Here is a 26,125-nt window from a genome sequence, read left to right as displayed (position 1 = left end):
TGCTATTGATAGTGAATTGGATACCCCCTTCCCGGCTGCGAGAGACACTCATGTACACCACCAACACAAGCTCACCGTTGCTGTAGGTGGCGATGTTTCACAATCACTGTCGTCGTGCTCTTGCCGACACTAGCCGTTTGTGCTTTTTTCATTGGTAACCCACGAGCAATGCCCCATAGCCTTATGCAGAACATAATCAATCAATATTCTACTGTCTCATAAAGGTCATAAGGGGCTTGTTCAAATGGGTGCTTTGACTACTATGTGTGGGGGTTTCTTGGACAATCTTCTACAAGTATTCACATTCACGTGGTGGCCCTCATTGACATGTGCTTTATCAATGAGATCATCGTCACTGGTATGTGAACCCCAAGCATTCATGGCTTGGAAATGCTAGGGCAAGAGGTATCTCAGCATCGCCATCAAGGGGGGATTCTACCTCGACTTCCTTGACATTTACTTTTAGTTTACATGTGTGGGTTGTGTGTTTGAATGTCAAGGGTCCTTTGCTTGTGTAATACCTCGAAAAAGATTTGTAATAAATGTTCGTAATGTGTGTCAGTCCTTGTGTGCTTTAAGACAATCATCTCCACTAACACTCCATTGAAAATTCCTCATCAAAGCAAGGGGGATTAAAATGTATGAAACCGGTGTAGGTCATGTACTACGAAACTCCAAGTGTAACCTTGGCCTGTGAGTCTGTGTTGGGAACAAGCCACATGAACCTTTGAGCCATGCTAGGACAAGCCTCTATGCCATGCTTGTGTTGAAACTTGAGCCTCTGAGCCTGTTTAGCCAAGCTTACCAACCTCTGAGCCACTTTACATGAGTCTTTGAGTCCATAGCGAGGAACACACCAGGATCTTACCATAGTCGGAGCATGTGTATTCTAGACTATTGAAGGCTCTTCATCACACTTCCACCTTCGCTCCTTCCACTTTCGCTCCGAAGGGAGATTCCAAAGATATCAGCACAGGAAGAGCACATCTGTGAGCATGAGGGTGTTGTAGCGGTCACAGGTTGGGGCTCTCATCTCCCTAGCACGCTGCCTTTCTAAAAACGCCGGCTAGGGGAGATGGATGCCCCAATCTGCGACCGTTGCAATGCCCTGATGCTTGTGGAGGTGCTCTTTCTCTCTTGATATCTTTGACGCCACAAATAATAATGTCTAAGTAAGTGCGTTCACACAATAACCCAATAATTCTTGAGAAGAATGCAGACAGAAGATGACCTTGAGCTTCTTGCAAGCAAACACATGAGAGATGGATGGATGAATTTTCTTCTATTCCCTTCTTTTCTCTACAACCTTGAACTAAAGAGATAAGAGTACATACTGTAAGGGAAAGGACTTTCCTACTATAACATACAATGGTCGGTTCATAATGTGAACGTGACTACATGAGCTGGCGCTATAACCATGCTCTAATATACCAAAGTGGGTGTCACTCAGCCTGTAAAACACTAGCGGCATATTGCCCATAATCTCACCAACCATGTCAGTGGCGTAAGTGCGGAAGCTCACACCCGTGCGGTTCATCATTGTGGACTAGTTGAGCTCAGTATCTCAACACTCCCCCTCGAGCTCAATTCCACACACTGCACTTCAAGTAAGCTTGTAAACTTGTAGAGCTTCTCTGTACCCAATGCCTTCGTGAAGATGTCACCTAGTCACTTGATCCTCTGTGTTGACATATATCAAGTCCTCATCACCTATTAGGACCTTCTCCAAACAAAGTGATAATGCACCTCAATGTGTTTCATCCAAGCATGGTATATTGGTTTACTCACCACTTGTATGCTGCTCATGTTGTCACAATAAATGACAACAGTCCCATCCACGGGCTCACCCATATCACCACGTAGCTTGTGAAACCAAGCTACTTCACAACCCGCCATAGCAGCGCCCTTGAACTTTGCCTTCGTACTCGACAAGGCAATTGTTGGCGGTTGTTTCTTGCTGCTTCAACTCACAGTAGTACTCCCAAAAGAGAACATAAAGCTGCTAGTAGATCTCCCGTCTGAGACACTACCAACCTTATTAGCATTTGTATACTATGTAGAGATCTCTCTCTGCCAGCCTCATAGAAAAGTCCATTGTTGTATGCGTACGAACGTATCTTATGATAAGGTACGTTTTAGTGTATGGTATGGTATTGTACCGTGCGGTACGGATCCATACGTAGCAGGGCTTAAAAAAATCCCATGATTGGCCTTTGGCATAAGATCCTCTTGTAGTTACCGATTTTTCACCCCCCATAGGCGCCCGCCTATAGCCGCTTATTTATCCACCCGTAGACGATGCCGTTGAGGAAGCACCAAGGGGAGTTTTGAGACCTCTTGGTCCTAGGCAAACACCTTCACCACTTGAGCTATCACCTCATTGGCAAGTACGTGGCAGTTTTTAAAACATTTTGGGCCAAAAAAAACCTAGGCTGATCGCTGTTGCCGATTTTAACCAACTTATGCAAAGTGCGAACGTAGCCATTCCTCTCATTACAGACATTGCAGCAAGAGATGATGATGATGCGGTGCCAGCCACTGCGGTTACCACCATTGGAGAGTCAGAGCTGAGAGTATGATAGCGAAGGAAACATGTTGACAGATGGAGATCTTGAATCTTCATCTTCTGATGGTGATGAAGTGGATGATCATTGAGCGCTTTACAATGTGCAGTGATAGTGACACTAGTGACTAGAACTATTATTTTTTGGCTTCTCTAGATAGTAAACTGTCATTTAACTATTAAATTTTGATTGATTGCTTATAGTATGTAGCCGGTGGCATTTTAGTCATGGGTACTGAACGTTTGAGTGATTCCATTTCGTGAAACCTATTTATGATTTTGTTTACTGATAGCTCTCATCTTGGTAATTGTGTTGTTGTTTAGAAATGAATTGTTTTTCAAATTTAAAGTTTGTAGTTTTTCATATTTTCATTCATTTTTCTGTATATATATACGCTATATAGTATAATTTTTTATGTTTTTACGTACCTCAAAATCTCAACCTGTACTTGAATGCGTACCTTACGTACTTGATTCGTACTGTATCTTACGTACCTTTCCACCTTGAAAAAGTCCATAATCTAGAGTGGACTTTATGCATCGGAGAGTCCTTCTAGCCACATCCAAGTGTGGCTTTCTGGGGGCTTGCATAAATCGATTCACAAGTCCAACAACATATCTCAAATCTGGCCTAGTAAGGGTCATGTAGATCAACCTACCCACTATGTGCGTGTACATGGTGGGGTCCTCTCACCTATATCTGTGGAAAGCTTCGTGTTTTGCTCCAATGACATTGAAATAGGCTTACAACTTGTCATACCATACTCGGATAACATGTCCAAGCCGTGCTGCCTCTGTAACAACAAAATGCCATTAGGTGATCTCACCACCTCTATGCCAAGAAAATACTGTAGGTCACCCAAATCTTTCATCTCAAGGTTTTACCTCAAAAGCATCCTAACATCATGTGTGCCAACATCATTATCACCAGTGATAATGAAATCATCCACATAAATGACTAACAACATGATCCCTCTATCTGTGTTTTTCACATAAAGTGAAAAATCTGAATTGGATATTTGAAATTCAATGGCAATAAGATAACTCCTTGATCTTGTTTGACCATGCTCTGGGTGCCTGCTTCAAGCCATACGAGGCTTTGCGTAACGTGCACACAAAATCTGGATGTGCATTGCTCTCATAACCTGGTCGTTGCATCATATAAACTTCTTCTTGTAAATCACTATGCAAGAATGCATTCTTTACATCCATCTGATGTAAAGGCCAACCCTTCACTGTAGCCATAGCAATGAAAGCTCTCATGGTTGTTATCCTTGCAATCGGGCTAAATGTCTCCTCAATTTCAATGCTATATGTTTGAGCATAACCCTTGGCAACCAGTCTTGCCAGTAACTTCTGCAATGTGCTTTCTACAACGCCATTCTGTTGTGGAGTGAATTGTATCTTTTGATTCTGTGTTTTCTCAAGAAATCACCGAGTTCATTGGAGAAATAGTCTCTCCCATTTGGTATGCATATCTTTTTCTTTCTCGACCAAGGCTTTAAATCTCTGAAAGTGAGCAAATACCTCACTTTTTTCTTTCATAAAGTAAACCCACACGTACACGCAACCTGTAATTGTTGCAGTCTTGGTCAGTCCACATTTATCAGAATGTATAACATCCAATGGCCTTGCATTGACGTGCTTTTCATGCGGGAAAGCATGTTTGGTTTGCTTACCAAGCTCACATGCGTCACATACTTTGTGCATACCATTAATCTTAAACTTCGGTAAACCTTGAACAATATTTTGGGCCTGCTTAGACTTCCGCTGCCGTTGTATATTCACATGATTAATGTGCTTGTGCTCTATGACTGTGTCTGCAATGACACCTGTCCCATGCTGAAACATGGTTTGTCTTCACGTTAGGTATGTTAACATCCAAAATAAACATCCTATTATTTATATTACCTTTTGCCAGTAAGCGGTGTTGATTTTTGAAGTCTTTCACAAAGCACCCTTAAGGATTGAACCTCACTTGTAGACCCTGTTCGACCATCTGTCCAACGGAAGCTAGTCTTCTTGTAATATTAAGAACATGAAATACAATTGCTAGATACATCATTTTGCCATCCTGCATAGACAATGACACTTTTCCAACATGCACAATGGAGTACGCACTATCTGTAACATGCAGGAGAAGTATTCGTAATTGAGGATCCTGTCACACAAATGCTCACACCGTCTTCTGTATCCTGAGTTTCGTGAGTTTAGCAATCCACTTTAAGACTTCAAACTTTAAGAGATTTAGAGAGAGAGATGGAAACTGTACACTGTATGGGGTCCTGAATTACCCACTGAAGGGCTCCCTATCTCGTTACCGGAATAGTATTTGCTTTATTTCTTTGAAGATATTGACGGTGGACTGATGATAAGCCAAACGCAAGATCTCTGAAGACCAAGAGTCGGGCTGAACTGTACACAGCTGTAGAAGCACCAATGATGTCCAATCTCGAGCCTATGCACTCTTCCCAATGGAATGAGGGAAGGCTGCAAATCTGAGGCTGAGATAGGGGTTGTTTGGAACTCTTTCTAGGCTATGTATGAATGCTGTAAATGAATATGAATGCTGAGTTTTACCTTCACCAATTGGCTGTAGCAAAACGATGAAGAGATGAATGCTGAAAACTGGTTGAATGCAGAAAACACAAGGTTTACTGATAGCTGAATGCTGAAAACTGCTGCGTTTTGCTGATGGAGGGGTGGATGCACATGCGTTGATGCTCCTATGATTGTAGGACGAACGCTTCTCCAAAACGCCGAAGACTGATGTGATCTATGGAGTGAATACTGAAACGCTGAAGCGCTTGATGCTGATTGTTGAGATGATATGAGATGATGAATTCTGCAATCGCTTTATGCTCCTTGTGCTGAAGGCTCCAAGCGTTGAGTGCTTCAAGACTGAATGAGATATGAATGAATGAGCAAAGCATGCCTATTTATACTACAGTGAGGGCTGGTCGGTTGGCATTAAATGCTGGCTGATTGGACATAAAATGCCTCACGATTAATAAATGGTGTTTAAATGCTGGAAATTCTGGAAAAAATGCTAGGTAAATCCTAATAAATATTCTAAGGCTACCAGATGCTATTTCAAGGCTTTTGCAATGATCTATATGTAATGGATGAATGATATGCAATATGCAGAGTGCTTTCTAATGCAAATCCTAAGGTTTCTACTGACTCTGCATGCATGAATGCGTCTGTTTGAGTGGGTTAAGGGACTTGGACTGATTGACTGACTGTCTAAGGCTGAGAATGACCTACGTAGCTCGTGCCTGACTTATCCCGGACTGAGGATTACAATGGGGTCACGACATGACAAATATCATCCTAAAAGGAACTAATAATGTACAATGTTGCACTGATGATGATGAGCCAGCTTGTCACCATGCACTACAGTGCAGAGTGCATGTGACACTATCATCACCTGTTTCCACATTCTTGGTTCTTCCATTTTTTATATATGTCTAAACCAGTCATCATGACTGGTCATGTGGGTAGAGGCACTAGATGTCACATGCGAAGCTCTGGGATGCTTCTTTCAGCCCTAAACACCATCTAGAACATGCTAATGCAAAAACGCAGACAAAAGGGAGAGTAGAGAGAAAGAAAGAAAGAAAGAAAGATTTTATTAACGTCTTTCAAAAGACCGAACTCGGCCTATGAGACAAATCGGAGTACCTGTATGGGGTATCCTCTGTCATCCCAACAAAACGAAAAAGTACTGAATAAAAAAGCTGAATCTGGGTGTGCAGGGGATGGAGCTCTACTACTAGGAGACTGCAAAGCTATATGCATGGAGTATACAATCATGATATGCAACCTAGCTAGCTCCATCCTGTACCATACTGGGGGTATAAAATGGTATACATCAGTGAAGGGGGTGTCCACAGCTCCCTGAAGAACATGCCTAGGTGTGCTCTGAAGCGAGCCAGTCGCTTCGCACCCTCTCTGTGAAACTGAGCTCTGATCTCTGTCATCTCTCTCTGGTATAGACGTGGTGTCCGAAAGCCAGGTGTCCTTTGTCTCCTGCGGGCTCTAAGTGTCTCTACTCTCTCTGGAGAGTAATTCCCTGCCGTGTAGGGGCTGGGAGGGGGATGGATCTCTGAAAAAATGTAGTAATCTGTGTCTGTCGCCCCCCCTCTGGAGCTGTCTGAGCCTGTAATAATGTCTCTCTGTGGCGCTGTATGTCTAGAATGTATCTCCCCAGTATGCGCTGGTCTGCTGCCTCAAAGATTTGGCGTAGGGAATATGGCTCTCTGAATAAAATGGGATATCTCTCTCTGATGGCTGTATATGCTCTGCATCTGCATACATAATGCTCCTCACTCTCCACCTCCTCTCTGCACAATCTGCATACCCTCTCCTCTCGGGGGATCCGTGCTGCTCTACCAGTCTCAATCTCCAATCGGTGTGATGAAACTCTGAGCTGACCAATAGCCACTCGGGAGCCGTGTGGTAAAAAGCCCTCCATGTATCTAGGCCTCTCTATAAATCCATCATCAGTGATACTTATGAAGTGATCTCTGTAGTATAGCATCTTCGGTGGAAGAGGCTGTGTAGGCGATATCCATGTCTCTCGTGTATAGAGCTGCCATAGATCCTGTCTCAATACTCTGTTCCTCTCACTATGAGAGAGACGGATATGTGGTGCATCCCTGTCATACTGGAATGGTGGTAGATGATCCATGTCTAGGCCATGCTGTGAAAACCAATGTGTGACCTGTGCATACCATGATCCTCTGTCTCCTGCCTCAGCCAACTGTCTAGATGCCTCAAAAGCTCTGTATGATAATCTGTCCTGTGGCATCTCTCTGAATCTGTCTAGCAGGCATATAGTCTGAAATATGGCCTCTACCATCATAGGAGGCGCAGCAAACTCTGCTCGGATAATGTCATGAGGTACTGACGGTTTGCTGCGTATCATGCGTGCCATCATGAGGGCATGTGGTCTCTCTATCTGTGTCCACCAATGGGTAGCAAGGCCTGGCGCCCATACTGCTGCTCCATACATCAATGCCGGTGTGACTAATGTGTCAAATAGCCACCCCTTCGTCCGGGGCTCCTGAAAATGCGCCTGGTGGCACTGTCTCTCTAGCATAGCCAATACTGCCTATCCCCGTGTCAATCTAGCTCTGGCTGCTGAACCCATGGTGAAGCGTGTGGCTGCTGCAGAGAAGGTAACCCCTAGGTACACGTATGATGCCACCACCTCCACCTGGCATCCTGCGAGAGTGAGTGTCAGCTGACTCCTGCCCTGTCTCGATGTATGAAAGACCATAACCTTGGTTTTCCCAAGGTTCACAGTAAGACCCCTCTGTGTGCAGAAATCATGGAGTGCATGTAGATGCTGTTGTAGACCACCTGGGGACTCAGACACTAATACAATATGATCAGCATAGAGCATAATATGTACTGAGGTACCTGCTAAATCAACTCCATCTCCGCCTCCCCGTGTAATGAAGTCAGCCACCTCATCAATGTATAACCCAAATAGCGTGGGGGAAAGTGGGCATCCTTGCTTCACACCAATGGTGCTAGCAATAGTCTCGGACATACCTCCTGGACATTTGACTCGCCCAAAAACCTGCTATATAATGCATAGATGCCCCATGTCATATCTCTTGGTATGCCAAGAGACTGCAGGCGCTGAAAGAGCCTCATCCGTGGTACTGTGTCAAATGCCTTGCGGAAATCCACAAAGCAGCAATAGAGCTTTCTCTTCCTCACTCTGGCCTGATCAATCATACATCTCAAAGTGAATACATGGTCAGTGGTAGAGAAAGTTCTCCTGAAGCCTGCCTGCCCTGATGAGTGTAAACCTGCTCGCTCAGCATATAAGCTAAGCTCTTGCTCTAGCACTGCACCATAGAGTTTGGCTAGCACGTGGCCAACCATAACCGTCCTGTAGTTGCTCGGATCGAGGATATCCCCTGTTTTGTGAATCGGCACAATGGTGTGCATCGTCCACTCCGCAGGCAAACCCTCTGCTAGTGCCCTGTTAAACAGGTGTGCAAGAAAAGGAGCTAAAGAATCTACTGCATATATGAGATGCTCACCCTGCAGGCCCATATGGTCGGCGGCCCGTCCATGCTGTAGGCGGCTGATAGCTTCCTGTACCATCGAGTGGGTAAAGAAGCTAGCTGTGGTAGGTCGAGGCTCCTGTGGCTGAGGTATAGGTGGCTGCTGTGGGGCATGGTATAGACCCTCTGCATATGTGTGCCATGTCTGTGGGTCTGCAATAGGTGTCGGGGTCCGGGGCTCTCTGAAGTGCCGCCATGAGACAGGGCTATCTCTACTCATGAAGAAATGAAAGATCTCTAGCTCCTGTATCTCTGCGAAGGCCCGCCTTTTGCGGCGAGTAAGTCTCCTCATCTCTCTCCTCGACTCCTGCTCTATGATGGCTCCCAAGGCTCTCTGTATGCGGAGCCGTGAGTATAGGGCTCTGCACTCGTCATCATACCATCTGTTCTGGGGCATAGTCCCAGGTCTCGCAGGCTCTCCTGAGTGTACACGATGTGGGAAGCTCTGTAATGCAGCTGTGTGTAGGAGTGATGCCAGCTGGGCTGTAATGGTATCCATAGATGCCAGGGGATCCATGAGTAGGAGCCCATCCTCTACTCTGCTAGTGTATATGTCTGCCATGTCATGTGTGAAGTAGATGGTAGTGTGTGGCGTGGGTATATGGGGGGCTGGTGATACTGGTGATCCGGCTAGTGAAAATGCCAAGTATGTTATGGGGGGCTGGTGATCCGGCTAGTGAAAATGCCAAGTATGTATGATCTGCCCCAATAGGACGAGGTGGAATGGAGAATGAGTGACAAGCTGTGATGCCTCCAAGGACCCCATAATGTAGTCTACCACCGTGCCTCCGGTCCGTGTATGACCCCCATGTGGGAAGCATGTCAACCCTCCTGATCCCGGCCACTTTAGCATCCCGTTATAAATAACGAGATGATGCCTGGCTCCCAACTCTAGTAAGTGGTCCCCGTAATGTCCTCTGTCTGGTCCAGTGTCCTCTGATGCCCGACTAGCCCCTATCTCCTCTGGATCCACAGGGTGGAGGATCTCCATGTCATCATAGTCATACACCTCACACTGTCTGCTCTGTGTGTGGGCATTGAAGTCGCCCGTAAGAAATACTTCCCCTAGTGTAGAATAATGCATAATCTCCTCTGACAGACTAGTGTATGGCGAGGCTCCTGTCTCCTCCTCCTGTGGCATGTCCTCTGTAATGACATAGGAGGATCCTGATGGAGAAAAGTAACATAGAGCTATGTATATAACCCTGTCCTGTGAGAGCTGTAAGCTGATCCACATGTATCTGGCCTCTGGATCCCGTGCTACCACTCTCAGTCTCCCCTGTAGCTCCCGTCTCAATAGGACTGCTACTCCCCCCGACCCTCTCGAGGTACCCTGGCGTGTGGTCCTCCTGTATGCTGACTCCCACTGGAATCCCTCTACTCGAGGTAGCCCTCTCTCTGGGCTCTGATGTGTCTCTGTCAGAAGTATGATGTCTCTCCCCACCATAACATGCTCTAGTCGTCCAGGCTGCACCCATAGTGAACCATTACAGTTCCATACTGCTATGTGTATCTCTGTCAGTGGCTTGGTCTGTGTCCCATAGGCCCCAAACCGCTAATCCATGGGCCGGCCATCAATGATGACCCGACCATCTCGATAGAAGGCCTTCTTGCCTTCTCTCCTCGCGTGTAAGACTCGTGGCATGCAAGTTCTCCTATGCTCAAGCTGCATCCTCGTGAGATCATCATCCAAGAAAATGGGAGCTTCCTCTAAACCCCGTAGTATGACCCTCTCCCTCTAAACCCCGAGAGAGAGTTGGAAATTCAGTATATCATATGGTACAAAAAGGTACATCTATCTTGCAGCCATAGGCTGCCTTCCATGAAAAGGTAAATCACCTAAATAAAGCCCTAAATCTATGACCCGGCCAACAAGGGGCTGAATGATCAAAACGATGAGCAACTATGCCTATTTATAGGCTGGATATGACATAATAAACTGGCCGACTTTTGGTTGGCCAGTTTCTTGGACAAATATTATGAATATTGTTGCAACCGATTGGACATACTTCTGCAAATGGTGGCCGACAGCCATCTTTGTTCTCCATTAGTCAAATTCCTACCAAAACTAGCAACAATGCTCCTAATCTGTGTTTCTAGTGAGTCTTTATCATGTTGCCTCCAGGATTAGCCCTCAGATTAGCATGTACATGTGTGTGCACATGACATCCCCCTCTGCTAAACTTGATGACGGGATTCCAATCTGCTTCTTGGATGACTGTCATCATCCCATTCTATTCCCAGAGTCCCTCTGTCATCCTTCCTACTCTGGCAACCTTTTCACTGAATACCCGGCTCGGTCTCCAAAACCACTCTAACTCTGAAGAAGATCTATGCATCTGTTCCATCCAGTCCCCATTCCGTTCCTGCCTTGTCTCTGAACACAGTCTTGGTCTTCATTCTTGAGAAATGCTGGCTCACAGGACTGCCATCCCCTTTGGGCTTTGTGGAACACTACCAACCAACCTCTTGGGAGCTCTTCCCGGTCTTGTGTTCCTTGCCTTGGGCCTTGTACTTGTGCACTTTTCCTTACCTTGGACCTGTACACCTTCATATGGGTCTGAATGAGGGTTTAGCCTTGCTGAGCCTGATGCTCTAATACCAATGTCACATGCGGAAGCTCTGGGATGCTTCTTTCAGCCCTAAATACCATCTAGAACATGCTAATGCAAAAACGCAGACAAAAGGGAGAGTAGAGAGAGAGAGATACCTGGAAATTCAGTATATCATATGGTACAAAAAGGTACATCTATCTTGCAGCCATAGACTGCCTTCCATGAAAAGGTAAATCACCTAAATAAAGTCCTAAATCTATGACCCAGCCAACAAGGGGCTGAATGATCAAAACGATGAGCAACTATGCCTATTTATAGGTTGGATATGACATAATAAACTGGCTGACTTCTGGTCGGCCAGCTTCCTGGACAAATATTATGAATATTGTTGCAACCCACTGGACATACTTCTGCAAATGCTGGCCGACAGCCCTCTTTGTCATCCATTAGTCAAATCCCTACCAAAACTAGCAACAATGCTCCAAATCTGTGTTTCTAGTGAGTCTTTATCATGTTGCCTCCAGGATTAGCCCTCATTTTAGCATGTACATGTGTGTGCACATGACACTGGAATCTACATACCAAATATCTCTCGATCCTGACACATCTCCCGTCATGGAATTGAGCATGTCCTACATCACAAACATCCGCTCACTTTTGTCATTACCTTGTTTACTTGATGATGCATAGTTTCCGTGCTGCAACTTTTCACTTTTGATATTATTTCACTTTTTATAACAGTCCTTTGCAATATGTCCTGGTTTGTCACGGTAATAGCACTCCATGCCATTTCCATTTTGATTTCTTTGCCAACCTCCTCGGCCTCTCTGGCTCCCAGTGCCTTGGAGTGGCCTCTTCCACCCGTTTGTGTATTAGCGGTGCATTTTCTGTCATGGCCCTGTGAAAATGGAGCAGGACAAGTGTGGGCATGGTGGTTGCAGGGTCAGAATATTTTATGATTCACATGGGGGGTGCCCGGACAGTGTTTAAGATGTGTGGACATCCCTAGGTGTGAAGGGGGAACATTAAAACATTAACTTTTAATGTTTATTGAAGTTTTGCCCCTAGGCCTTAGTGGCCCTAGGAACTTATTAAGTTGGGGCCCTAGGGATTAACTTGGAAAGGAGTTTTCTCTCTCTTCACTCTCTCTCCTCCCTTTTTGGGGAGTCGTGTAGCAAAAGTGGAGAAAGCCCTCATGCGCTTGTATCCTATCGTGGAAGAGCTCAAGGAGGAGGAGGCGGCTGCTGAAGATCAGCTTTGTTGCTGTTTTTCTGAGAGAACCAGCCGTACAGCACTGTACGGCCAGTACTGGACTCTCTCTTTCTCTCTCTCTTTCTCCTCTGTTGCTGGCGGCGCACAGAGCAGCTGCTGGTGGCTGCGCAGAAGCCCTATACAGGCTGGACAGTCAGTTTTCCAGCCCATACCTTACTGTACGACTGCCGTACAGTGTACGGGCAGTCAGATACAGCTCATACAGGTGCAGGCGGCGCTTTACTGGGTGCTGGACAGACCTGTGCAGGCTGATTCAGGCAGGTACAGAAGTGGACAGCAGGTTGTTTATGCAAGTACAACGCTTGGCACGCATCCCGAGGCGGTACAATCAAGTACAGTGCTGATTTTCAAATCTGTACTTTCAAGGACAGCATAGGAGTGAGCATCAGGAGGAAGATACAGGCAAGTGCAAGCACACGTGTGAAGCAGGATTGTGGGTTCAAGTGCCTGCAGGCACAGATTAGTGCTGTTGCTTCCTCCAGTGTTGTTTCACGAGCTGAACTTGGTAAGCCTTGACTCTGTTCATCTATCTCTCTTTCTGTTGCTTGATGTCTGCTACAGGTATGTTTTATCTGGCTCCTTGTGAGAGGAGGAGTATGGCAGATTGACAAGAGATTAAGACAGGGATTGAACAGCATATGTATGTTGAGCTGAGAAGATGTATCATGCTTATGAGTTATGCCAGATGTATGCCCATGGCTGGCCTGCTTTGTGAACTTGGCTGATCAGAGGGAGGCACAGTGTGTTGTTTGAAGACACAGATCTGTGTGCATAGATCCTCTGTGCTGAGAAGGATTTGTGGGCAGTCAGATTGGACTACAGGTGTAAACTCTTGGCTGGTTTTTGTGTTGTACTCAGCCATACATTTTATTTTAATGGAATAAAGAAATACCGCAAGGGGCGCCAAGCTTTGGGGCCAACAGGTGTCGTTGTGTTTTCAGATTTGGGCACTCTAGCTCCAATCTGTGTTTTGTTTATCATCTAGACTACAAGTGGACGGGTGTTAGCTCTTACCGCACTCTGGTTTTCTATCAGAGGCCGGTTTCAAGGTTCCGTTGCGTATGGCTCAGAGAGATTGGGACGCTGATCTTGCCATATTGTATATTTCACTTTGGATATTTTGATGCATCACCAAAATGCAATCGAGGACGCTTGCCATTTTTCAAGAGGGGGGTATGTCATGGCCCTGTGAAAATGGAGCAGGACAAGTGTGGGCATGGTGGTTGCAGGGTCAGAATATTTTATGATTCACATGGGGGGTGCCCGGACAGTGTTTAAGATGTGTGGACATCCCTAGGTGTGAAGGGGGAACATTAAAACATTAACTTTTAATGTTTATTGAAGTTTTGCCCCTAGGCCTTAGTGGCCCTAGGAACTTATTAAGTTGGGGCCCTAGGGATTAACTTGGAAAGGAGTTTTCTCTCTCTTCACTCTCTCTCCTCCCTTTTTGGGGAGTCGTGTAGCAAAAGTGGAGAAAGCCCTCATGCGCTTGTATCCTATCGTGGAAGAGCTCAAGGAGGAGGAGGCGGCTGCTGAAGATCAGCTTTGTTGCTGTTTTTCTGAGAGAACCAGCCGTACAGCACTGTACGGCCAGTACTGGACTCTCTCTTTCTCCTCTGTTGCTGGCGGCGCACAGAGCAGCTGCTGGTGGCTGCGCAGAAGCCCTATACAGGCTGGACAGTCAGTTTTCCAGCCCATACCTTACTGTACGATTGCCGTACAGTGTACGGGCAGTCAGATACAGCTCATACAGGTGCAGGCGGCGCTTTACTGGGTGCTGGACAGACCTGTGCAGGCTGATTCAGGCAGGTACAGAAGTGGACAGCAGGTTGTTTATGCAAGTACAACGCCTGGCACGCATCCCGAGGCGGTACAATCAAGTACAGTGCTGATTTTCAGATCTGTACTTTCAAGGACAGCATAGGAGTGAGCATCAGGAGGAAGATACAGGCAAGTGCAAGCACACGTGTGAAGCAGGATTGTGGGTTCAAGTGCCTGCAGGCACAGATTAGTGCTGTTGCTTCCTCCAGTGTTGTTTCACGAGCTGAACTTGGTAAGCCTTGACTCTGTTCATCTATCTCTCTTTCTGTTGCTTGATGTCTGCTACAGGTATGTTTTATCTGGCTCCTTGTGAGAGGAGGAGTATGGCAGATTGACAAGAGATTAAGACAGGGATTGAACAGCATATGTATGTTGAGCTGAGAAGATGTATCATGCTTATGAGTTATGCCAGATGTATGCCCATGGCTGGCCTGCTTTGTGAACTTGGCTGATCAGAGGGAGGCACAGTGTGTTGTTTGAAGACACAGATCTGTGTGCATAGATCCTCTGTGCTGAGAAGGATTTGTGGGCAGTCAGATTGGACTACAGGTGTAAACTCTTGGCTGGTTTTTGTGTTGTACTCAGCCATACATATTATTTTAATGGAATAAAGAAATACCGCAAGGGGCGCCAAGCTTTGGGGCCAACAGGTGTCGTTGTGTTTTCAGATTTGGGCACTCTAGCTCCAATCTGTGTTTTGTTTATCATCTAGACTACAAGTGGACGGGTGTTAGCTCTTACCGCACTCTGGTTTTCTATCAGAGGCCGGTTTCATTTTCCCTATCAACTACTTATTTGCTATACTAATTCTTTCTATTTGCTACTTCCCTTAGTGCTAGGCTTCATTATGGCTGAGTTTGCCTTGCATCTCCGGAGGTTTGACAGAAACTCAGCACGAAGGGCTTTGTGTGAATATATGCTCTTATGTGTGTGTGTGTGGAGTGCGTGTGTGAGAGCATATCTTGATATAGAGTTCTACACCCACTATTGGGCACTAACGACGTTAGTGGGAATGTCGTAGTATCTAGTCCATACTATGCATAATGGAGTTGATAGTTATATAGTCTTGCGGGTTGACTACTATGAATTTATAACATGCACGTTCCTAAAAGGTGAATTTGGGCATATTCTGGATTCATCTAAGTGCATATTAGATTCTTGTTGTTGCTGCTCGTGATTTTTGTTCCAAAATTGCTTGCACCTTGGCCTCTAGGTGATGATCTGCCTCTATCACGACATGTATCTGAGCAAAAGGCCTGTACATTTGAATTTTCGGAGGAGGGCAATAAGTTCTTGAAAATCTGGAAAGCTCTCTCAAACTCCAATGGAGGTCTGAAACCTCAACAACTCTTATCCACAATGGGCTGCTTGTTGGGCGCCTGGCCAATATTTCAATGATCAGGCACAATGGCCCTTACAAACACAAGAATCTGGCCACGCACTCGACCTTTGAGTTGGCCAACGGATAGAAGCATGTCCATGTCACGCTCGGAAGAGTGTGCACGTGACAGTAGCCTTGTGGAATGATGTAGAGGTGGACTGGGCATTGGTTAGGCTTCTACCCTCATAGCATTGCACCTAGACACAACCAATAGGAGCCAAGGGCAAGGTGGAAAGTGAAGATCAAGGGTCTTCTTCAGGGTGAGAGTTACCTCCACCAAGTGAAGGTCTCCAAGGTCAGTTCAGTCCTGGTTAATTACAGCCATCATTCAGTCATTCTACTCATTCAATAAAGCAAATACACTAAATGTGGTGGGGACCCTTCAGAGCGTATTAAGGACCCAGCACTGTGTATTCTCTCTTCTCTCTCTGCATTCTTATTCACATTACATTGTGCTATACATTGTCACATTGTGCATTCTTATTCACATTACATTGTGCTATACATTGTCAAGAACAAAGGTGCCGAAAACTGTTTTATCAAAGTATAATCCTCATCTGTAAGCTTCCGCATGTACGCTAATCTCATGTTAAGCAAAGACACAAAAGACAAGGTCGACCTAAGCTACTTTATATTACATAACATGAATATGTACAATAATCTTGGATCTTAACCTAGATCTGGTTCGTGCATGCTAATCTACATGCATACAAAAGTCCACAGCTTAGTCGTGCATCTCAAGAATCAAGATGCTTGCTTTTGTGCCTAGAGCTGCCTTGGGCTGCCTCTATGCAGGGGTTCTTGCTAACACCTGAAAGATGCCTTAGAGATCTGGAAGATATCTGTCTTTCCATGCCCTTTGACATCCTTTTTTTTTTTGGGGAACCTTTGACCTCCTTTTTATATAGGAATAGGATGGAAAGAAGTGTTCAGGTCGGTTTTTCCCTTCTGACCTACATAATAATGTCCAAAAAGTACTATTTGGCCCCCAAACTGTGCCCAAAAGGTGTCACATCCATAGGCCTATGTTCCTGGCACTTCCGGGCGCATGTAGGCCCTAAATTTAGGTCCAAATTTACCCCGAAATCTGCCCATATACCTACTAGTGAGGATGATCATGTCCATGAGCATTGAGATTAACGGATGCACATGACAGTTGCGTTAGCCACCCTTTGCCAGCGCGTTGTGGAGGACAAGACTGCACAATGGTGGTTTGGGCTGGGGAGGAGGGGTAGTGCGAGCATAGGAGACGGGGGAAGGAGGGGACTGCATGGGCTCAATGCAGGGGCAGGAGCAGGGGCTGCTCTCAGGAAAGTTGGAGCTCTTGGTAGACTGCTTTTTAATGATCTTGATGCTCTCATGTTTGGCGTACTCCCTGTTATTGAATGAAGAGGTAGGGTTTTCTTTTTGGTTGCTAGATATGATGGAAAGGGACCTGGTTGTGCTGTGTTGTTATCATAACTATTTATTTCTGTTCAGGATGGATGCAATTGCCCTAGGAGCAACATTTTGTGAAAATGTTTCTAAAAATGGTGGCTTGGATGGAGCTAGGCGACTTGCGATGCGTCATATAGAGTCTTTTATTCAAGCATTTTCAGACCAACAAGCTCTGACAGCCGCTTCGGCTTCGTGGGCACCTACGGCATTGATGCTTGTTGCGGATTCTGCTCGAATACAGGAAGCCGGCCACCTTCGTTGCAGGTATAACCCGCCTTCCCATCTGTATCTGTTTGGTCACAACATCTGTATTGCTTTTCTTATGATCTCTCTGTTTGTGGGACTGTATAGTGGGGCTGAGATTGGGCGGTTTGTGACCATGCTCAAAAACGGCTCACCGGTTCTGCGGGCGTGTGCTGCTTTTGCCATTCTTCAGGTGGTTTATTGCTAACTACTTTTTCGTGTTTCTTCAATAGTTACTAGTTGAAGCTCTTTCCGGTTTTTGGGCTGGTGATGGTGGGCATATATGGTTCATATGGAGTGTTCTAAAATGTAAGTTTGTTGCAGTTCACAATGCCAGGGGGGAGGCATGCTGTTCATCATGCAAACCTTCTTCGTAAGGCAGGTGCAGGGCGAGTCCTTCGAGCGGCTGCTGCGGCAGCAACAACACCAGCAACAGCACCAGCAACAGCACCACTTCAAGCTAAGGTGTTTGCGCGTATTGTACTCCGCAATTTAGAGCATTGCCCTGCAGATGTCAGTACTTAGCTTTGTGGGCTGCATTGCTTGCGCTTGACAGGCAAGCTTGAGGAGGGAAAGCAAGCTTATTGCATGTTTTTCACCATCATAGTTGTACAGCATAGGTCTTACTTGAGAAATGAGAATGAGACCAATGCTTAAAAAGTAAGGCTTATTCTTTCAGTTCTGTGAAGTGGTGTGCAACACATGACCTACCCAAAAGCAAAGCTTGCAGGGTATGTGAGATTCTTAACTTGATAGTTTTCTAACTGAAGGTAATGGGTTGCAACTGGGAGAAAGCTTGGTACGAGCTTCGAGGCCTAGAAATGTTTGTGCATTACAGACATTTAATGGAGCATGGCCACTGGTGTTCTCAAACTGCACATGCTTCTATCCTATTATCTATATAAAGACTTGCAAGCCTAGTCTGCTTGGTCATATGTAACAACAGTACTTATATTTATGTTTCCGTCTCAGCATATATACATATGTTTTGAGTTGAATATTAGTTGAACTAGGCCAATGGCTGTATAGGTAGAGATCATTTGTGCGTAATTAGTCCTTTGCCTTAAAGGGAACAGTATTCCAATACTCCTCTCTCTCTCTCTTTCTCTCTCTCATATTGCTTGCATACTATGATCTATGTAGTTTGCTTAAGTTGGATAGAGTCATATGATGGTTTTTTTTTTCCACCTGATTTATCACTGTGCTGAACCGGTTGCCTGAGGTGACACGATCAGGTTACTATGGTCCTGCTTGTAGTTCCTTCAAAAATAGGTAATCACTTAGTAGTGTTGAGCACTTCTAATGTTTTGATGGTGGCAATTTTGTTGAAAATCTTCGTAGTCAGCTGTATAGTAATGGCTGTCCCAGGAATCTGAACATCACAATGTACCTCGCTATCTGAATGTCACAATGTAATGCTGTCTTCTCTCCCAACTCTTACGAGATGAAATTCTGGGTCTTCTTGATTGTTGAAATCTATCCGTATGAGGCAATTTTACTAGAGTATAAAGGATGTTCTTTCCAACATGATTTGCCAACAGGAGAGCATATTGGATGTGCGTACCAACGCAGGAAATTACGTAGCATTGGAGCTTTCCCATTGCATTGCTAATGTTTTATGGTAGTAATTGGCCTTTGACACACTTGTAATATACCATCAATGCGTTAAACACATCAATGACCAATTTAAAATCCATAAAACTGAAAATACATGATACTTGAAACGTCCACTGCCTAGAATAGAGATTTGTTCATGGGACACCACATTGGGGCCAGAATGGGCGGATCCCCCCTCCCTTGCTGTTACCAAGGAGTATTTAAATCTTGTACAAGCTTTGGGGGCGATCTTTCTCTATCAGAATGGATGTAGGTCATATTTATCCAAGTAAAGATTCAAAATTCCATATACAACATCGGCCTTAAGCACAATGCCCAAATATTCTCTGAGAAACCACACACACACATGCATATACTCATGTATATACATGTATGCGTGTGTGTGTTTCTTGCCACCTAATGAGATAGTCAGGTATCTGGGTTATCCTGTTGTTTAGGAGTTGTCTTTGAAGAATGAGACTCAATGGGTGATGGCCAAATTGCACTCTAAAATAGAATGTCTTTGAAAGATGAGATTCAATGGGTGATGGGCAAATTGCACTCAAAAATAGAATATTGAAAATGATCTACATGGCTTGTTGTACATGTGCGATTGCACATAGTATAGTCAATAGTAACGGCATATGTCCACTTTTATCTTCCGCTCTTACTTGGTCTTGCACATAGATTGACAATTTCATGTTTAAAGCAATCGAATGTCTATGGAAAACCAAAGTGGATAGAAAAGGAGTTTGACAGGTATTTTGGTCACGACGGTTTGTCTCGCAATGGTTCTTCCATGTGACCTTGGCCGTTTTCACAATTTTTAATCTGACGAGAGCCATCTTGCTCTTCTCGTTATAACCGGTTACATCAAAATACTCTTCCATTGCCTCGATTCATTTTTCCACTACTTCTCCTAATTGTTCTCCTTTACACGTGAAGGGACCAAGTTGGGATCGGTGCAAGGCTTTACGAACGTCTGGATCTAACTCTTCATCGTCGGTAAGAGGATTTGGCTGCCTACCACCATGGGTCGCGCGCCTCATGATTTTGACAAAACGATATTTTGTCAACTTAACTTTGTCATCAGATTTATGACTTTATTTTTGAGATTTATTTCTTAAACAAATAAATATTCCATCATCATTCTTGAAAACAAGATTCACTTTGATAATTTTATTAACCAATATTCACAACCACGAAAAATAATTTGTATGTTCACCTAAAATGTATGGTGGATTTAATGTCCTTAATATTCATTATCATATACTGGTGAGGAGGGCCACTCTTCTACCTACATTTATAGAGCAAGTCAAGCCATGGGTACACATGTTGGGAGCTATGTGCACTATCATGCGAACAGATGCATATGGACATTGGATTATCAATTATGATGATACAATCTTTGGGCATTTTCATGGTTGTATTCCAAGCTCTCCAATAGTATGGTAGGCCTCCAAACAGGGTAACTCAATGTTGTTGCAGAGTATTCATTGGAGCAGGGTATTTGATCGAACGCTTGCTTTGCCTCAACTAAGAAAGGCTTACAATCTGTTTACATTGGCGATTCGTCATATTCGTGACCGTGGATGAAAATGCTTATGTTTTCACTTTTCCATGTGCAGTCAGACAATGTAACTTGGGGATGCATCACAGACCAATCTGGAGAGTCATTTAAAAAATGATGCAACCATTTTAGACGGTTCCAATGCTTGAGGAGATGGAGAGAATTCAAGATTGGTGTTCTGATAAGCAGCTTTCTAGACATAGTTCTATGCCTTTTGCTTGTTTATTTGCAATCAAGGCTTCTAGGTTACTCTAATCACCTCCATGGATTGAGAATCAGGCAAATCTGTAACTTCTATGGAGACATCCATTATTTTATTTTGGATGCATCTTTTATATTTCTACCAGGATTAATGTGTTCAAGCAGTGTGCGCTGGTATGATGTCTTTACTAGGATTAATATGTTTAATCAAGCTGTGTGCGCTGGTATGATATAGTTAAGACTAATGTGTCTAATCAGCAGCATGTACTGACTAATATTATTTTGGATGAAGGTAATGAGTGAGTGGCGGATTATGTCTTAATCGGTGGATGGAACATGTGTTAGACTACTACGAGATATTTTGGAAGGCGTGTGATCATCTTTTATGATTTCATATCTAAGCGTAATATTTTTGTAAGGCTAAGGCCTCATACCTTTGTACATACCAAATAGTATTTTATACTTTTGGTAGGCCCAAGACTTTGCTTGCTATATTTTTGTATCACTTGTGCTTTGTTATTGAAATTATCTTTTTGGAAAGCAAGCATTTTTTCTAATACATATAAATATGTGTGACTACTAGGGGAGAGTCAATCCAATCTTGTGTCGACGGTGACTTCTACTCTATTCTTCATCTTTCTTTGTTTTTTTAATTTTTGTGTAAATATATGTTATGCTTCAATTTTTGTGTTGAGAAATTAGAGTTTTTTTCTCCAAGGGTCTTAAAGGTCCCGACAATGGTATCAGAGCTTTGGGCACCACTCAAGGAGTGATTTTTGAAGAAATCAAGGTTTACGCAATTTACTTGATGCAAAGGAGGCAAAAGGTTTGATTTTTGGGAATTACTAAAGCTTCAACAAATCAAAGAGAAATTATCACGGGAAAAAGAAAGGCCTGTAAAAAGTTGCAACAAGAGTATAAGTGCTAAATCCAAAGGGTCAAGAGAAGGTTATAAAAAACTTTTGGGTAAAGGTTGGATGGTTTATGAGAATTTTATAAACCATTGGATCAAGAATAAGATCAAGGGTTAGAGTTCCATATCACCTTTTTCAAAAACCACCTTTGTTCAAACCAAAACCACACTTCTTCTGGTGAAACCATCTTCCTCAATTCTCATTCTCTCAAAGATCAAGCAGTAGAGCATGGGTTGAACATCAACTCCCTAATGTGAGAATTTTTATGAGCTTTTCAAATCATTGAATCTAGAGCATGGGTTGACCATCAACTCCCTAATCTTAGATTTTTATGAGCTTTCCAAACCATTGAATCTCAGATATTTATGAGCTTTCCAAACCATTGAATCTATATTGGACGGTGTTAATATACTTTTAAAGAATTTTTAAAAGAGAAATCCTCTCCGTGTTGCCAAAGGGTTTTTTTTATTTTTTATTTCCTCTCTCTTTCCTTTTTTTTTCGATTGCCATAAACTTTGCCAAAGCTTAGCAAAGTTTTTTTATTTTTTTTTCTTTTCTTCTTCTGAGCGCTGAATCGTCTCATTTTTCTTCGATCTCTCACTCTTCGTTTTGCCCTGGCCACCCCCAACCCTCGGGTCCTTACAGGATGATAATCGCCTTGTTTTACAACCTTTTCATTAATATTGGCTTTCAAAGGCTGGATTGGGATCTCTCCCGTCAGCCTGCTCCCCTTTTTGCTGTGCACTGAGCGCTGCCAGCAAGCTTTTTTTTAAAAAAAAAACCAACAAGCGCAAGAATTAATTAAGAAAGACAAACATTACAATATCTGGCTGGGATACAGCACTGGAGCCAAGGATCACAAGCATAACAATTACAAATCTCAAAATTCATTAGCGTATAGCTGCCAACAAGCTTTGTTTATTTAAAGCTTTTTTAAAAAAATAAACCAACAAGAGCAAGATTTAATTAAGAGAGACAAAAATTACAAAGTCTGGCTTGAAACAGCACCACAATCATAACAATTATTTAAAGCTTTATTAAAGCATTTAACTCAAAGCTATTTAAGGTTTAAGGTTTAAAGCTTTTTTTATAAATAAACCAACAAGAGCAAGATTTAATTAAGAGAGAGAAAAATTACAAAGTCTGGCTGGAAACAGCACCACAATCATAACAATTATTTAAAGCTTTATTAAAGCATTTAACTCAAAGCTATTTAAGGTTTAAGGTTTAAAGCTTTTAAAAAGCTTTTATCCCCTAACTCACCTTAATGCAAAGACATCCAAATCAAGCTTTAAAAAAAAAGAAAAAAAAAGCTCTCTCTCTCTCTCTCTCTCTCTCTCTCTCTCTCTCTCTCTCACCCTAATGCAAAGACATCCAAATCAAGCTTTTAAAAAGCTTTTATCCCCTAACTCACCTTAATGCAAAGACATCCAAATCAAGCTTTAAAAAAAAAAGCTCTCTCTCTCTCTCTCTCTCTCTCTCTCTCTCTCTCTCTCTCTCACCCTAGTTCAAGTCCCACCGTTGGTCATATATGCCCTCGTGTTGCATTCTACTGACGTTAATACCTCTCTCAAGCATTTTAAAAATTCCAAACTTTTACTCCGCCTCACACTTTGCTACAAAACACACACACACACACACACACACATCTCCAAAAAGCTTAGTTCAAAAGGCTTTCTTTTTCATCCTCACAAGATCTTAGAAGGCAATTCTGGGCAAAGACTCTTATATTTCTTCCTCAAAGCTTCTACAAAGATTCAAAAGGTTCAAGGATTTTATCCAGATAGATTTTTACCAACAAGATCAAAGATTTGAAAGAGAACATATCATCAACGACCTTCATTTTTTGGGCTACTGCAACAAATCGATCCCGAAGGCTTCAAAGGCTTTCAACCACAAAACATCATCAACGTTCTCTACCATACGGAGTTCTTGGATAACTATTATTCTAAGAGGGTAGTTCTACACATCAAGGTATTTTTGATGATCCAGGTATGCCTAAACTTATTGAAAATATACTTGCACCTCATATACTTCTAAGAAATAATCATAATTAATTAATTAATTAATTAATCAATAAATGAATATTAATATTGAAAGGACAAATTAAAGACAAGGAAGTAACCTATAGTAAAATTAGTTTCTAGATATCATATATCTTTTAACATTATAGAAGAAGAACATCTTATGCTTGAGATTATCACTGACTATGGGACCAACAATACAGGCCAAGTAGATGCTAGAAAAGTTTTTTCGTGCTTATCAAAATCTCATCCTCTTACTATGCATGTAAGGTAAATTGCAACCCGAGTAAGAAGGAATGTAACCTCTAGTATGGGGATGCCCATTATTTTATTTTGAGATATTTTATTTTAGATACGTCTTTTATATTATCGACCATGATTGATGTGTTTAAGTCGCTAGTATGATGTCTCTACCAGGATTAAGTGTTTAATCAAGCTGTGTGTACTGGTATGATATAGTTAGTATTAATGTGTTTAATCAGCTGTGTATACTCACTAATATTATTTTGGAAGAAGATAATAATTGAGTGCACCGGTATGATATAGTTTGGATCAACATATTTAATCAGTTGTGTGTATTGACTAATATTATTTTGGAAGAAGGTAATGATTGAGTAGCAGATTATGTGTTAATCGTAGGTGAAATATGGGTTGGACCGCTATGGGATATTTTGGAAGACATGTGAACATCTTTTATGGTTTCATAGTTAGGCATCGATATTTTGGTAAGACTAACATCTCATACCTTTGTACATACCAAATAGTATTTTGTACTTTTGGTAGGCCCAAGACTTTATATTAATGCTTACTATATTTTTGTAGAGCTTGCACACTAATAAACTCAAAAGCACTTATTCTTTGTTTTTGAAATTATCTTTTTGGAAAGCAAGCACTTTTTCTAATACATATAAATGTGGGTGAGTGGTACTAGGACCACACTCTATTCCAGGGGAGATTCAACCTAATCTTGCATCGACGATGACTTTATTCTATTCTTTATCTTTCTTTTATTTAGAACCTTCATAAACTGTAAACATTCAACGAACATGAATTTGTAAACATACTTGGAAAGGGTGCTAGAGGCACGTCCACTACTATTGATAAACCGTACGTCTATACTTATGAATGTTCTTACCCAGTAATGGATCCTTGTAGAGGAGAAGGTATTGATTTCTCCCCTTTTTGCCTGTAGGACTTAAACATATTCATTGATTTGTAGAACCTTCATAAACTGTAAACATTCAACGAACATGAATCTGTAAACATACTTGGAAAGGGTGCTAGAGGCACGTCCACTACTATTAATAAACCGTACATCTATACTAATGATTGATGGAGATCTTGAAGTGCCTCACAAAAAGAATAATTACAAAAGTACATCTAAATCTGAGCTACACGTGTCATACAAATTTTGTGCTTGTTTGTGTGAGTGAAAAAAAAACCATACATAAAGTATGGCAGCAAGTTGGCACAGTCCTCCCCAAATTTTTATAAACATAAGGGAACGTGTCCTTCCCCCGTTTCACAAATAACACTCTCGGTATCGAAAGTGGACCAAAGATACAACTTTAGTGTTTGAAAGTGCCATTAGTTTGTTCGAATATAAAAGAATGAAAAAGATGAATACCTCTGTCAGTCTGCGATACTGAAGTCGATGATGCGACGAGTCTTGTGTGATATTGTTTCATGATCGTTGATTAGTGTAGAGCTATAACCGTTGTCGGTGCACACGAGTTATCTTCGATCTTATAACCAGAGCCGCAATTTGGGAAAAAAATTCCAAATCGGGAAAAAATTAAGATGCAGGCAAAGCTGCTCCTGCAAAGTGGCTATTGAGGCAACTTGATCAAATATCTCAGCCTAAAGAGGGCATCCTTGAGGAGCTTCTTTTTCGGAATGTTGTCTCTTGGAGTGCAATGATTGCAAGATATGTAAAACATCGTCAAGTGTGGTGCTTTAGTGAGAGCACAACACTTGGCATACATATCAAGCACAGTCTTGCCCATCACCATATCATTTCCAAACAACCCTTGTCTAGGAATCTTTTCATGAATTTGTCTCTCTTTGTCGGCTGCCTTTATGCTGCCACAAGCTTTCTTGATGCAAGAAAAGGTGATTGCATCCAGAGAGTGGCCCTCATGCTGCATCTGTTCAAAACAATTTAGTGCATCTTAACCATGCCCCCTTCTGAGCATACACTGCAATCCTAGAATTTGCGTTCAGGCTTTGTAAATATCGGGCTACTCCTTTGGAGATGTTAAATGAGCTTAGGCAAAAAATAGAACATATGTACCTAAACGCTACCTCCTCTCACGAAGTCACGCAACAAAGCAGACTTTCTTGAATCTTTAGGGCTGGTGGGGAGGAGTATCTTACCAGGGGTCTCGACCAATCTTGGGGTCAACAGCTGCTTGAGCTCCTCCTACCGATTGAAAAAGCTTGGCTAGAAGAGGTTCGAGTCT

At 43.0% G+C, this 26,125-nt stretch overlaps 1 protein-coding gene across 1 annotated transcript in view; it reads left to right on the top strand.

Annotated features, from left to right (window-relative positions):
* The window catches only part of LOC147609141 (protein ARABIDILLO 1-like), a 51,129-nt gene extending 32,768 nt beyond the window's left edge, over positions 1-18,361 (top strand). Inside the window, exons 10-12 of the mRNA XM_086788815.1 lie at positions 17,158-17,379; positions 17,467-17,551; positions 17,683-18,361. Of these exons, the coding sequence (XP_086644941.1) occupies positions 17,158-17,379; positions 17,467-17,551; positions 17,683-17,883 (508 nt within the window). The 3' untranslated portion in view covers positions 17,884-18,361. The remainder of the gene's footprint in view (positions 1-17,157; positions 17,380-17,466; positions 17,552-17,682) is intronic.
* The last annotated feature ends 7,764 nt before the right edge of the window (positions 18,362-26,125 follow it).

This window comes from Cibotium barometz, chromosome 52 (genome assembly GCF_041138505.1).
Source record: "Cibotium barometz isolate CiBa-2024 chromosome 52, ASM4113850v1, whole genome shotgun sequence".
NCBI classification, from domain to species: domain Eukaryota; kingdom Viridiplantae; phylum Streptophyta; class Polypodiopsida; order Cyatheales; family Cibotiaceae; genus Cibotium; species Cibotium barometz.
This window is presented reverse-complemented; position numbering and strand designations above follow the sequence as displayed.